Source organism: Carcharhinus amblyrhynchos, chromosome 20 (assembly GCF_965287045.1).
Source record: "Carcharhinus amblyrhynchos chromosome 20, sCarAmb.v2.hapA, whole genome shotgun sequence".
Taxonomy (NCBI): domain Eukaryota; kingdom Metazoa; phylum Chordata; class Chondrichthyes; order Carcharhiniformes; family Carcharhinidae; genus Carcharhinus; species Carcharhinus amblyrhynchos.
This window is the reverse complement of record NC_137343.1, coordinates 3,176,574-3,192,478: the sequence shown is the minus strand read 5'-3', so window position 1 is coordinate 3,192,478 and position 15,905 is coordinate 3,176,574. Positions and strand designations below refer to the sequence as shown.

The following is a 15,905-nucleotide window of genomic DNA, read 5'->3' as shown; positions in this document are numbered from 1 at the left end:
CATATCAGTATCCCCCACAATAATGTTTGTCCTGAGTTGCCAAAACCATCAAATTTAAATTTAACAAGTTCTTGGTATCTAAGTGCCTGATTCAAACTAATTGGCTAAATTCAAAAGCCTATAAACTTATTGCTTTGGTAACACTGCTGCTTGGCCTTCGATACAAATGTTTCAGTTTGGGCTCTCTGTGTACTTGCATTTTTAACCTCTAAGCACAAAAATCCCAGAGCCATGCAATGCTTTTTCCTGTCACGTTATACAATTTTACTAACAGCAAATTCTAACTTCCTACCTCCCAGTATACAATTGCCCTATCCAACTTTGCAACAGGCTGGAGAATCTGTCCATATTGATTTTGATTTGATTTGATTTATTGTCACACGCATCAACATACAGTGAAAAATATTGTTCCTTGCGCACTATACAGAAAAAGCATACTGTTCATAGAGATGGAAAGGAGAGAGTGCAGAATGTAGTGTTACAGTGACAGCTAGGGTGTAGATAAAGATCAACGTAATGCGAGGTAGGTCCATTCAGATGTCTGATAGCAGCAGGGAAGAAGCTGTTCTTGAGTTGGTTGGTGCGTGACTGCAGACTTTGTATCTTTTTCCCGAAGGAAGAAGGCGGAAGAGAGAATGTCCGGGGTACGTGGGGTCCTTAATTATACTGGCTGTTTTGCTGAGGCAGCGGGAAGTGTAGACAGAGTCAATGGATGGGAGGCTGGTTTGCGTGATGGATTAGGCTACATTCATGACATTTTGCAGTTCCTTGCGGTCTTGGGCAGAGCAGGAGCCCATACCAAGCTGTGATTAATCAGAAGGAATGTTTTCCATTTTCTTTCTATTTCTATTGCAAAGATGGAGTGTGATTATTCAGGTACCTCATTGTGCCACGTGCTGAATGGATAAAACTGGAACTGGTTTACCCTCTGGGTAATGTCCAACCTGAACTGTTGTGGAATGTAATTTTACCATTTTTATCGATCAAGTATATTGTTGGAAAAGGAAGCTGATGATATTAAACAAGCAATTGATGCAATCTCTTATATTAAGATGATCTTTCTCTACACCCTAGCTATGACTGTAACACTACATTCTGCACTCTCTCCTTTCCTTCTCTATGAACAATATGCTTTGTATAATGCGCAAGGAACAATACTTTTCACTGTATGTTGATACATAGAACAGAGAACATTACAGCGCAGTACAGGCCCTTCGGCCCTCGATGTTGCGCCGACCAGTGGAACCAATCTAATGACCCTCTAACCTAAACTATTCCAATATTATCCATATGCCTATCCACTGACCATTTGAATGCCCTTAAAGTTGGCGAGTCCATAACTGCTGTAGGCAGGGCATTCCACGCCCTTACTACCCTCTGAGTAAAGGACCTACCTCTGACATCCGTCCTATAATTACCACCCCTTAATTTAAAGCTATGTCCCCTTGTGTTAGCCATCACCATCTGAGGAAAAAGGCTCTCACTGTCCACCCTATCTAACCCTCTGATCATCTTGTATGTCTCATGTGACAATAATAAATCAAACCAAAAAAATCCTTTGCCTGAGTAATGCTGTTATCTTGTTCTGCAACGTCTGACTGTCCCAGTTGCTCAATAGGCTATGTAAACCTTTGTGTGGTTTGGTGATCTTGAACCACACTTGTCCTCCATGACTGCGCTTCGCAGTGCTGACTTTGTGCTTGGTGTTTTCAGAGGTACTGTAACGAGTTCACCCTCCTCAGTTATGTGACAGTCTGTTCCTCTCAAGAATGCGGAGGCCAATCTTTATCTACGTGTGACCTTGGCAGCCGCTGTAACAGTCAGTGCTTACCAACTGTCCCTCTGATATCCGCACTTGATGCTCATGATTCAACTTGTTTGGCACACACACACACAAACGTGCTGATAAACAGAAAGCCTCCCTCTGGTACTGATCTTCAGATCTTCAAGCAGCTTAAGAATTCTTGACCTCTCAGTTGTTCAGCGTTCTGTGTGTCGCAGACTGGCACATTTCAAGCTCCAGGGCTTCGTGCCGAGGGACTTGGAGCAGATGTGGCCAAGGCATAATGAGGAACGATCACTCTGGAAGAGCTTTCAGCCAATGGTGACTGAGGGGCTAGTAACTGGAAAAGCCCCTCAGACTGTGTGCTTAATCCTATTAACATGTAACTGCATTGAACCAGGAAAGAGAGCGATATGACTGATATATATCATTTATATAGTTTGAACAAAATTGTTCTCATTACTGACTGGGAGCATCTTAATCTCTGGAGATAGTCTCTGTGACTATCATTGCACTTTACTGTTACATTTAATGGGGAGGCGATGGCCAAGTGGTATTATTGCTAGACTATTAATCCAGAAACTCAGTTAACGTGCTGGGAACTCAGGTTCAAATCCCGCCACGGCAGATGGTGGAATTTGAATTCAATAAAAAATATCTGGAATTAAGAATCTATCTTTGACCATGAAACTATTGTTGATTGTTGGAAAAACCCATCTGGTTCACTAATGTCCTTTAGGGGAGGAAATCTGCCGTCCTTACCTGGTCTGGCCTACATGTGACTCCAGAACCACAGCAATGTGGTTGATTCTCAACTGCCCTCGGGCAACTAGGGATGGGCAATAAATGCTGGTCCAGCCAGCAACATCGATGTCCCACAAATGAATAAAAAGTTTGAAATGTTTCAGATACCTTAAAGTATATTTTTGCAAAGCAAAACAGTGTTCGACTGATTTTTGTAAACCAAAAGATATCTTGTTCAAATTCCCAAGTTTTATTTTCTAGTCACAGAATCTGGAATCTGACCCCAGCCCACTCTTCAACCACAAAAACAAGGTCCGGTTAAAATACAGCAACTCAATCAACACACAGTCTCTCCCACCTTGTGCTATCGCTGCATGGGAGCGATGCTCAGCAGCAACCATTGGTACTTATATCATAACATTGCTTCAGTTAAACACGCTCAGACAATTTACAGGAGCATTGTCGAAACAGAGCATGACACCAGCCACAGAAGGCAATACTAGGACAGGTGACCAAAAGCTTGCTCAGAGTGTTTTGAGGAGTGTCTTAAATAAAGAGGGAGAGAGGCAGTGAGGTTAAAGATGAGGACTCCAGGCGTAGCCAGCAATGACGGAAAGATTAAAATCAGCAATGTTCATGAGAGTGGAATAGGAGATTTTTTTTTGGTTTGATTTGATTTCATTTATTATTGTCACATGTACTAACATACAGTGAAAAGAAACAATCTTGGAAGGTTGTGGGAGTCAGGAAGGTGACAGCAACGCCACGGAGAGGCTGGAAAACAAGGATGAGGATTTAAAAACCCAGACTGTTCTCAGACACTGTTTTATTAGCTGGGCCACAGGCGCAATGTTGAGTGTGGAATTTATGACGTTATGGAAGAGAATTTCAGGCAAGTGAGAATCACTCGCTACAATTTCACCTAGATTCTGGGTATAACTTTAATTGAGTTTGGCCAATGGAAGCGGGTGGAATCTTGTTCAATTTCCATTTGGTTTAAACAATGCGCTGTGATTCCTTTACATCACCAAATACACCCAATGTTTTCCCTCCGATCAGTGTTTGCGGTTACTGAGCATGTTAAGGTGTAAGGTGAAATCTGCCATTATATATGTAAACAGTAGGAGTGTCTGATTGGTGATACAGAAGTAATGAAACATCTCCGCTAACTCACCTCACAAGCTTCTATACCAGCCTGCCCCCAAAATATAACCCTCTGAACCCCACTTACATTCTGTGAGCCTCATTTTAACTCACTCCCACGTACGAGTTTAAACTGGGGGTTGCCAACCCTCCAGGACTGGCCTGGAGTTTCCAATGACTGAGCTTAAACTCCAATGTACAAAATGGTGGCACAATAGCACAGCTCCAGGGACCCGGGTTCGATTCCCGGCTCGGGTCACTGTCTGTGTGGAGTTTGCACATTCTCCTCGTGTCTGCGTGGGTTTCCTCCGGGTGCTCCGGTTTCCTCCCACAGTCCAAAGATGTGCGGGTGAGGTTGATTGGCCGTGCTAAGAAATTGCCCAGGGATGCATAGGTTGGAGGGATTAGTGGGTATAATATGTAGGGATATGGGGGTAGGGCCTGGGTGGGATTGTGGTCGGTGCAGACTCGATGGGCCGAAGGGCCTTTTTCTGCACTGTAGGGTTCTATGGTCTATGGTTATGGGAGTTATTAACAACACTGATTACCCTTGGACAGTTCTGGGAATACTAAGGGAGGAAATAAAGGTCGGACCAGAACACCCAATCAGAATACCGACTGGTCACAAGACGATGGGGCGATGTGAGAATGGACGTGTGCCTGCCATAGTCAGAAGATATGAAGGAAAATATGTGGTGGGAATTTTCCTGCCCCGCCCATTGCAGGAATCGGAGCAGGGATAGATGGACCATGGAAAGATCCGTTGACTTTGTGGGAGTTTACGATTTCGGAATGAGCGAGGCTGTAAAATCTCGCCCTATATGTGTATATCAACCTTATAAAATTACTGGTCTGTTTTTTAATAGGAAAACGGCTAGACTGATAAAACAGCCCCTGCTATCCTCACGGTGATGGTTCTGGAAGTTTCTGAGCCGTCTACAGTGACTAACTCCTGAAATGTAACACTCCTTGCATTGTATACACATTCCAGTCTATCCAATACAAAAGGGCCGGTGGCTAAGCTGTCTGTACCAGCCAGCTACGGCCAAAGGCTGAGCTATTTAAGCCATGCCCTCTCCAGCATTGTGCAAATGGTTCCACAGTTCCCTGCTCAAAACAAAACGGGTTTTAACAAGGAGCAGCATTAGCTGGATAGCTCGCATCAAAACCACCCGGTCACAATGACCAAGGCATGAGCTATTTAAATTATTCAGCTTTTGGGTTCCATCTTCAGTCACTGTTTCATCTCAGAAAAGAACCAGGTCTCCAAGTTAACAGCTTGCTTTTGGCACTCAACAGGTAGCCACAGGGAGAATTCTGTCCTGGTCCTCACCTACCCTGCAATCTACTGGAACATTGAAACATTGCATTTATTAACAGGAGGATTGAGCTTAAGAGCCGTGGGGTTTTGCTGCAACTATACAGGATCTTGGTGAGACCACATTTGGAATATTGTGTTCAGTTCTGGTCACCTCGCTATAAGAAGGATGTGGAAGTATTGGAGAGAGTGCAGAGGAGATTTACCAGGATGCTGCCTAATTTGGAGGGTAGGTCTAATGAGGAAAGGTTGAGGGAGCTGGGGCTTCTTTTCTCTTTAGAGCGGAGGAGGATGAGAGGTGACTTAATAGAGATTTATAAGATGATGAGGGAAATAGATAGCGTGGACCTTCAGAGACTATTTCCTCGGGTGGATGTAGCTGTTACTAGGGGGCATAACTGTAAGGTTCATGGTGGGAGATATAGGAGGGATGTCCGAGGTAGATTCTTTACTCAGAGAGTGGTTGGTGTGTGGAATGCACTGCCTGCTGTGATAGTGGAGTCGGACACTTTAGGAACTTTCAAGTGGTTATTGGATAGGCACATGGAGCACTCCAGAATGATAGGGAGTGGGATAGCTTGATCTTGGGATTGGACATAGCTCGGCACAACATCGAGGGCCGAAGGGCCTGTACTGTGCTGTACTGTTCTATGTTCTATATTCTATGAAACATCGGTACTGGTACCGAGAAGATTAGTCCACCTCGGCGTTCCTTCTTCAGTTTCAGCCTGCTGACCTCTGAAGGAATGCACCATTAAACCTTTGAATCTGGACTCATGTGAAATTACCGCCAGAACTTTCTGGCTGTTCACTCTGGTAGGATGATCTGCTCTCACTGATGGTACATCCTGCCTCGGGTCTGCTGGCAATGTGGAGTGGATTCAATGGGAAATCCCACTGACAGCAGTGAGACCAGGAGACCCCACCACCAACAGTGCACCACCTCCCACCGCGGAGAAACCACACCGCGGGGAGACCAGAGAATCTCAGCCTGCAGTGTTTTATTTTGGGCTGTTGTCTAGTCCAGAACCCTTTCCTTCCCATTATCCCTCTTTTATTGTGCGAATGCAAAAATAGGGGTTCTTGCAAATCTGCTTCCCAGATTTAATTTTTGATTTGATTTGATTTATTATTGTCACCTGTATTAACATACAGTGAAAAGTATTGTTTTTTTGAGCGTTACACAAAGCATACTGTTCATAGAGAAGAAAATGACAGACTGCGAAATGTAGTGTTACAGTCGTAGCTAGGGTGTAGAGAAAGATCAACTTAATGCAAGGTAAGTCCATTCAAAGGTCTGACAGCAGCAGGGAAGAAGCTATTGTTAAGTCAGTTGGTACGTGACGTCAGACTTTTGTATCTTTTTCCTGAAGGAAGAAGGTGTCAGAGAGAATGTCCGGGGTGTGTGGGGTCCTTAATTATTCCGGCTGCTTTGCTGAGGCAGCGGGAAGTGTGGACAGAGTCAATGGATGGGAGGCTGGTTTGCGTGATGGATTGGGTTACATTCATGACCTTTTGCAGTTCCTTGCAGTCCTGGGCAGAGTAGGAGCCCATACCATAGGTTTTTGAGTATGTGTAAATTAAACTAACCCTCTAAGTTTATCCTATGTCAGGTTTGCTGTGAGGTTATTAATAGAGCATCCGATCACTCTAAAACTGAAGGGTTGTTTAAAATGAACCACCACTGATAAAGAGGGAAATCAGAAACATCTCTCTGTCTACAGGTGGAAAGTGAGAGGAGAACTCAGGGCTGTCTGTAACATGACCAATGGCAGAAGTGGGGGGAGGGCACTGTGAATCTCCCTGGGACATTTCATTACGTTAATGGTGCTATATAAATAGTTGTTGTTGTCTATCTTCTATGGGAGGTCCAGGCCCATCTACAAGGCTGGGCCTCATAAAGATGCCTGAGCTGAACTACACACCCAGCTTCACTGGGCATGGAAGCAGGGCTTAAAGAGTTAAATTATGAGGACATGTCACACAAACGAGGCTTGTGTTTCCCCCAGTGTCAGAAACGGGGGGCTGGTGCGACTGGGCTGTTTAAAATGATGAAGGGATTTGATTGGGTAGAGGATGAAAAGCTATTTCCTCTGGGAGGGGAGACAAGAGGGCGTGGTCCAGGTCACTGAGGTCAAGAAGCATTTCTGACACATCGGAAGTGCTGGAAATCTGGAACTTTGTAACCCAGCCCCCTCCCCACCTCCCACTGCTCAGAAGAACTGTGGATGATATTTCTTCAGAAGGAACTCTTCAATTGCAGGCAATAAAAATATAACAAAACTTATTCCAACTTATAGAACACAGCGCAGAACAGGCCCTTCGGCCCACGATGTTGCGCCGACCAGTTAAAAAGCAATGACCCTCTAACCTAAACCAATCCCTTTCCATCCATAAACCTATCCACGGATCTCTTAAACGCCCCCAAACTAGGCGCATTTACAACTGCAGCAGGCAGGGCATTCCAATCCCTCACCACCCTCTGGGTAAAGAACCTACCCCTGACATCCGTCCTATAACTACCACCCCTTAATTTAAAGCTACGCCCCCACGTGCTAGCTTTCTCCATCCGAGGAAAAAGGCTATCACTATCCACCCTATCTAAACCTCTAATCATCTTGTATGTTTCAATAAATCAAAGAAAGGGTTTAATAAAGAAACGTCATTACTCCAGACTTGGGGCCTCGCCCTGGGCCACTCCAAGTTCTCCACAATTCCCAGCAGGTTCTTATTTATAGTGAGTCAGCTGGTCAGCTGACCATCACGTCATTCTGTAATTGGTTCCATGGTTTACAGGGTCAGCTGACCCTTACAGCTTCTTACCATTGGTCACATTACATCCAATACAAAATTGTCACCGGTCACATTCTAACAGATGATTGGGAAGTAAACAATGATGAGACGGAGAAATCTTTCGAAAATCTCAACAGGTCTGGGAGACAATACAGCCAAGGTTTCAAATCTGGATGACCCTTTGTCTAAAGCAAAACATTAGCTCTCTTCTCTCTCCGCAGATGCTGAGATTTTCCAGTATTTTCTCTTTTTGTTTCATATTCCGGCATCCGCAATATTTTGCTTTTCATAGCATCCCTTCAGTGCAGAAGGAGGCCATTTGGCCCATTGAGTCTGCATGGACAATAATTCCTGTAACCTCACATACTTACCCAGCTAATCCCTCTAACCTACGCATCCCGGGACAATAAGAGGCAATTTAGTCTGGCCAATACACCTAACCATCACACCTTTGGAGTGTGGGACGAAACTGGAGCATTTGGACGAAACCCACACAGACATGGGGAGAATATGCAAACTCCACACAAACAGTGACACCAGCTGGGAATCAAACCCAGGTCCCTGGAGCTGTGAGGCAGCAGTGCTAACCCTGCTGCCATTTTATGGATAGATGTTTGTCAGGTAGGGATATCAAGCAAGGGCAAAGAAATAGGATAGGCTTACAGATCAGCAATGGCCCAGGGAAATGGTAGAACATGAACATGGGACTAAGTGGCCTCCTCCTGTCCCTGAATCCCACCACGTTAAAGAGCTTTGCTAAGAGTGGATGATAATGAGGAAAATCACATTGGAACGTTTGTTCTATTCTCTATTTTTAATTTAGAAAATGAAGACCTTCGCTAGTAGTTTTAACGTAATATTAATTCACCTGAACTAAAGGTATAATTACAAGCCTGCTGCAAAGTTGTTATAAATATCAAACAAAGCATTCAAATTGTTATTCCTCTATAAACACAGCAGCTGCAATAGTTTTCTTTCTTCATTATACAATCAACTCGTTTTCACCAAATATTCCATATCATCGCTTTGTAATTCATAATTAGTTCTGCAGAATTAATTTTTAAAAAAAATTGAATAAACATATTATATATTGTGGATAGAGTGTGGCCATGAATTGTTTTACCTGCAAAATGTCTTCATTATCGTCCATTCAGGTTATTCAATCCCCTTTGCAAGATTACTCTACACTGTAAAGTCACCATGGTTCCAGATAAATATAAAATGCTGGTGTTTTAATCTGAGGATCACCTCACCTCAGGCAAAGGTTGAAAAGACATGGGATGTGAATAACCTTAGCCAGAACGGGAATTGAACCTGCGCTCTTACCGTCACTCTGTATCACTAACCAGACACCCAACCAACTGAGCTAAACCTAGAATGCTTTAAATCAGCGAGCATCCACCATGAAACATGTAGCTGCAATCTGCTCCTCACACGTGTAAAGATTTAATAGATATGTTCGAAATGGTGAGGGGGTTCTGGTAAAGTAAGGAATGAGAAGCTATTTAATGGTCGAGAGCTCCAAGTTTTCAGGTGTCCAGATCACCAACAACCTGTATTGGTCCCCCTATGCCAACATCATAGTTAAGAAAACTCACCAAAGCCTCTACTTTCTCAGAAGACTAAGGAAATTTGGCATGTCACCTATGACTCTCACCCATAGAAAGCATTCTTTCTGGTTGTATCACAGCTTGGTCTGGGCTCCTACTCTGCCCAAGACCGCAAGGAACTACAAAAGGGCGTGAATGTAGCCCAATCCATCACGGAAACCAGTCTCCCATCCAATGACTCTGCTTACATTTCTCGCTGCCTCAGAAAAGCAGCCAGCATAACTAAGGCCCTCACACACCCCGGACATTGTCTCTTCCACCTTCTTCCATCGGGAAAAAGATACAAAAGTCTGAGGTCCCGTACCGACCGACTCAAGAACAGCTTCTTCCCTGCTGCTGTCAGACTTTTGAATGGACCTACCTCGCATTAAGTTGATCTTTTTCTACAGCCTAGCTATGACTCTAACACTACATTCTGCACTGACTCATTTCCTTCTCTATGAAAGGTATGCTTTGTCTGTATAGCACACAAGAAACAATACTTTTCACTGTATGTTAATACATGTGACAATAATAAATCAAACCAAACCAAATCTCAGAGACGGAAAATAATTGGCCAAAGAACTTGGGAAGATGAGGACAATTTTTTTATATGCCTTGTTATGGGGTGGGACGTGCTGGGTGGCACAGCAAGATTCAACTGCATTTAAAAGAAACTGGGCCACTGCCTGAAGTAGAGAAACGAGAGTTAACCACGGGAAAGATCTGTTACATTTTAATAACTCCTCAAGGATATTACATTTGCATTTTAATGACATGTCGAGACACGAAGATTAGTTCAAGGGACTGTCTGTTGTTCCATGGGTTTTGACAACAAAATAAAAGGTCACCTGACCTCTCAGCTCAGCTCTGCTTTGAAGCTTCCACTTTGAATTTAAGTGCATATTGCAAAGGGTGATGACCTGGTGGTATTATCACCAGAATATAAATCCAGGAGCTCAGCTAATGTTCTGGGGACTCAGGTTCGAACCCCGCCACGGCAGATGGTGGAATTTGAATTCAATAAAAAAAAACTCGGGAATTAAGAGTCTACTGATGACCATGAAACCGATTGTTAGAAAAACCCATCTGGTTCACTAATGTCCTTTAGGGAAGGAAATTTACTGTCCTTACCCAGTCTGGCCCACACGTGACTCCAGAGCCACAGCAATGTGGTTGACTCTCAACTTCCCTCTGGACAAGGTCAACTCGGGATGGGCAATAAATGCCAGCCCAGCCAGTGACGTCCGTGACTCATAAGTGAATAAAAATAATGCGTGAGTTTCTCAACTCAGATGGTCAGAGTCTGGTGTTAATAACAGGGAAGTTGTGGGTTTGATCTCTGTGTCAGCTCTGACCGCAGTTAAAAGTTATTCCAGAGACCTAGTTCGATGCCTTGGGGCCTAGTCTTTCTACCACAGCAGCTGGTAGAATGTAGATTCGGACCCGCTGTGGGGGCTTTCCATGTCCCCCCCCGCCCGACTGTGGTGCATTTCGTAGCAGCAGAGATGGCAAGATCCCACCGGAGGGAACAGCCAGAAAATTCCTGCCTGCGTGCAGAATGAGTCAGGTGGTGGATGATTCCGTCAGCGACGCACTCATCTCTGCCTCGCGCCTGGAGTTCCTGGGCACGCTAAACCAGTCGCTCTTCCAGAGATGTAAACTCGTCAAGTTAACTCCCAGGGCGCACCACCTCTGCACAACCATCTCAGTCAGGAGGTGACAGTCCAGCTGACAAGTTCTGCTATAACAAGCACTCAAAGCAACAGCCCAGATACTGTTAAACTCTCTGCTCTGTAGGAAGTTCGGTGCCGCGTCACATCAGGTACACAGCAGACTTGTGTTACTGAACTTTCCCCCTGGTTCTGGTAACACCGTCCTTCCAACAGAAACAACCTGCCGGACACACTAAATGCAGAGTAAATGGAGAGAAGCGCTTCCAATTGTGGGTATCATTAACCTCTCACACTGCTACCTCAGGCCTCAGGCCTCAGGCACAGCTTGTTTACTGATATCTAATCAGCTCGGCAGTCAATTCAATTAAAACTCCTTCAGTTCTCATTACGGAGAGGATTCCTGCAGTGACTGAATTCTAATCTCAGTGGTGCTGTTCAATCTGTGACAGTTTCCTCTCAATGTCGCTCCACCTCTCTCTCTCTCTCTCAGTGACAATGACTCTGGTCATGGACACCACCCACACACTCTCCTTACTCCCCCCCCCACCATCAAACACCTCCTCATTTTGCAAATCTTTATAAGTCTCCTCCTTGATATTCCAGGTCCAGTGTCTCACGTCCCTCAGACCAATCTCCTGTGGTCAGTGAAGCTTCCAATTGGTGACTACGCAGCCAGTCTCTGGACATCATCGAGAATGAGCATTTCTATAGCGCCTTTCAGCACCTCAACATGTCCCAGGGTGCTTCCAGTCAATTAAATACTTTGGAAGTCACCTGTTACCATGTATGAAACACAACAACCACAAACAATCCAACTGTTTTACTAATGTCCTTTAGGGAAGGAAATCTGCCGTCTTTACCTGGTCTGGCCTACTCGTTAATCAAGAATCCATCTCACTCTGCCTTATAAACATTCAAAGACTCTGCTTCCAGCCGCTTGTGAGGAAGAGAGTTCCACACACTCACTGCCCTCTGAGAGAAAACAGTTCTCCTCATCTCTGTCTGAACTAGGTGACCATCACGGCAGCCTCGACAACATCTGACCAGCCCATCGCCCAACACCATGCTACACCGAGACAGAACAACCAGGGAAATGAGCCCATCAGTTAGCAGCTCACACCATCAACTGAAACTCAAAGGAAATCCAATCACATTGCAATAAAATGCCTCCCCGACATAACAGTCCGAAAGGCATGCTGGTTAGGTACATCGGTCATGCTCAATTCTCCCTCAGTGTCACCAAAACCATGGAACCATTGTCAATTATTGTAAAAACCCATTTGGTTCACTATTGAAGGAGTCCAGCGAAGGTTCGCCAGACTGATTCCCGGAATGGCAGGATGAGAGATTGGATCAACTGGGCTTGTCCTCACTGGAATCAGAAGAATGAGAGGGGATCTCAAAGAGACATATAAAATCCTGATGGGACTGGACGGGCTAGATGTGGGAAGAATGTTCCCGATTTGGGGAAGTCCAGAACTAGGGGTCACAGTCTAAGAATAAAGGGTAAGCCAATCAGGACTGAGGTGAGGAGGAACTTTTGTGAACCTGTGGAATTTCTCTCCCACAGAAAGCTGTGGGGCCAGTTTGTTCGATATGTTCAGAAGAGGGAGCTGGATGTGGGCCTTGTGGCAAAAGGGATCAAGGGATATGGAGAGAAAGTGGGAGTGGGATACTGAAGATGCATGATCAGCCAAGATCATATTGAATGGTGGTGCAGGCTGTAAGGGCCGAATGGCCTACTCCTACATCGGTTTTCTATGTTTTTAAAAGGTGCCAGAGTGTGGCGTTTTGGGGATTTTCACAGTAGTTTCATTGCAGTGCTAATGTAAGCTTACTTGTGACGCTAATAAATAAATTTGGGGGCAGCACAGTGGTGAGCACTGCTGCCTCACAGTGCCAGCGATCTGGGTTTGATTCCTGGCTTGGGTCTGTGCGGAGACTACACATTCTCCCCGTGTCTGCGTGGGTTTCCTCCAGATGCTCCGGTTTCCTCCCACAGCCCAAAAGACAAGCCGATAGGTAAAATGGCCGTGCTGAATTCTCCCTCAGTGTACCCGAACAGGCACCGGAGTGTGGTGACTAGGGGGTTTTCACAGTAACTTCATTGCAGTGTGAATCTAAGCCTACTTGTGACTAACAAGTAAATAATTTTTTACTTTACTTGAGTAACTCAGAACATGAAGCACAAACTGGCTCAATGATTGGGTTCATAATCCCAGAAGGAATTGGTTCCTATTTCGATTCTCAATAGTTAAATGATTTTTTCAACAGGATCACAATTTCGACGCTGACATTTAATATTAATCTGATGGTGTCCCCTCTGACCCAAGCGATGCAGTTGAGGTGGTTCACTCTGAATTAAGTTGATTAGGGAGCCTTTCCAGCAAAAGAGAGAATAATCTCGACACTGACAGATTGGAACCATCTCTGATGCATTGTAATCACAGTTACTCCATCAGTGATAGTTTTTCCTAATTCCTTACAGCTCATTGGTTTTAAATGTGCACAAGACTTTATCATTAACAGTGAAATAGGTGATTTTCCAACTCAATGGACAATGAAAGGAATATATTCACTAAAGCACTTATGATTTCTCGGGTTTATATTGAGTGAGGCCTGACAATTGGAGAGAGATGCAGCAACTTACTTGAAAGCATTCGCATCTCCGTGTATCTTGTAGTTGTCCGTGCTTATTCTTGAAATGATCCTCGTCACAGCAATAAGAATGCCAATATTCACCTAAAGCCAACAAAATCAATACACCATTACTTTAATCGTATCTGCCCCCCTCCCCCCCATTCAAAAACAATTAGCACTCATACCTCAGTCAGTAGCACTGTCAACCAGTGTTCAAAGGTGGTAGATTCCAGCCTAACTCCAGGCTCCTGAGCACATACCCCAGGCTGACTCTCTCAGTACCCGTGCTGAGGGAGTGCCGCACTGTCAGAGGGTCAGTACTGAGGGAGTGCCGCACTGTCAGAGGGTCAGTGCTGAGGGAGTGCCACACTGTCAGAGGGTCAGTGCTGAGGGACTGCCGCACTGTCAGAGGGTCAGTGCTGAGGGAGTGCTGCACTGTCAGAGGGTCAGTGCTGTGGGAGTGCCGCACTGTCAGAGGGTCAGTGCTGAGGGAGTGCCGCACTGTCAGAGGGTCAGTGCTGAGGGAGTGCCACACTGTCAGAGGGTCAGTGCTGAGGGACTGCCGCACTGTCAGAGGGTCAGTGCTGAGGGAGTGCTGCACTGTCAGAGGGTCAGTGCTGTGGGAGTGCCGCACTGTCAGAGGGTCAGTGCTGAGGGAGTGCTGCACTGTCAGAGGGTCAGTGCTGTGGGAGTGCCGCACTGTCAGAGGGTCAGTGCTGAGGGAGTGCTGCACTGTCAGAGGGTCAGTGCTGTGGGAGTGCCGCACTGTCAGAGGGTCAGTGCTGAGGGAGTGCCGCACTGTCAGAGGGTCAGTGCTGAGGGAGTGCCGCACTGTCAGAGGGTCAGTGCTGAGGGAGTGCCGCACTGTCAGAGGGTCAGTGCTGAGGGAGTGCCGCGCTGTCAGAGGGTCAGTGCTGTGGGAGTGCCGCACTGTCAGAGGGTCAGTGCTGAGGGAGTGCCGCACTGTCAGAGGGTCAGTACTGAGGGAGTGCCGCACTGTCAGAGGGTCAGTACTGAGGGAATGTTGCACTGTCAGTCAAAATCTTAAACCGAGGCTTCTCAGACATAGTTAAAGATCCCACAGTTGGAGTGCAGGGGAGTTTTCTCCAGTGTCAAGGCCAATATTTATCCTTTAACCAACATCACTACAACAGGTGATTGTGTTGCTGTTTGTGGGAACCAGCTGAACATGAATTGATTGCAGTATTTCTGACACAGCAGTGAGGGTGGAAGTACCTTACAGGCTATGAAACACTTTACTATTTCCTGTGGTTGTGAAAGGTGCCGTATAAACGTAATCTTTACTTAGTCCTTTGATGTTTGGAAAAGTGCTTTAATTTACAATTTCAGCACAAATAAAATGTTCAAATATTTATGGGAGGTTCTCATCATTTTTGATGTGGAGTTGCCAGCGTTGGACTGAGGTGGGTGCAGTCAGTAATCTCACAACACCAGGTTAAAGTCCACTCACCTGATGAAGGAGCAGTGCTCTGAAAGCTCGTGCTACCCAAATAAACCTGATGAATTTTAACCTGGTGTTGTGAGACTATTTACTGGGATCATCATTTTTGACAATCACATCTAACGGTAATTTACAAAAAAAAATTGACCTTTGCAAACCATTCATGCAAAAAAAACCTTGCATTTATATAGTACTTTTCTCATCCTCAAATGTCACAAATCACTTCCTACCCAAAAACCTTCCTTTGTAACGTAGTCACTGTTGTTTTCTAGGGAATGTGGTAGCCTTGGGGTATTATTACTAAACTATTAATCCAGAAATTCGGCAAATGTTCTGGGGACCCAGGTTCGAACTCCGCCATGGCAGATTGGTGGAATCAATAAAAAAATCTAGAATTAAGAATCTACTGATGACCATGAAACCATCGTCAGAAAAACCCATCTGGTTCACTAATGTCCTTTAGGGAAGGAAATCTGCCATCCTTACCTGGTCTGGCCTACATGTGACTCCAGAGCCACAGCAATGTGGTTGACTCTCAACTGCCCTCAGGCAACTTGGGATGGACAATAAATGCTGGACCAGCCAGCGATACCCATGTCCCATGGATGAATAAAAACGGAGCAGCCAATCTGCACACAGCCAATTCCCAGAAACAGAACTGAGATAAACGAGCAGTGAATGTGTCGCGATGATGCTGAGGGGTATGTATTGGTTAGTGTAATATGTTTTCGGAGTAAGAAGTCCCTTCACCAAAATC

The 15,905-nt window shown here is 45.2% G+C and overlaps 1 protein-coding gene across 1 annotated transcript in view; it reads right to left on the bottom strand.

Annotated features, from left to right (window-relative positions):
* Nucleotides 1-15,905, bottom strand: part of adgrd1 (adhesion G protein-coupled receptor D1) — a 273,919-nt gene that overhangs the window by 37,439 nt on the left and 220,575 nt on the right. Inside the window, exon 22 of the mRNA XM_080208783.1 lies at nucleotides 13,697-13,788. Coding sequence (XP_080064909.1) covers nucleotides 13,697-13,788 — 92 coding nt within the window. The remainder of the gene's footprint in view (nucleotides 1-13,696; nucleotides 13,789-15,905) is intronic.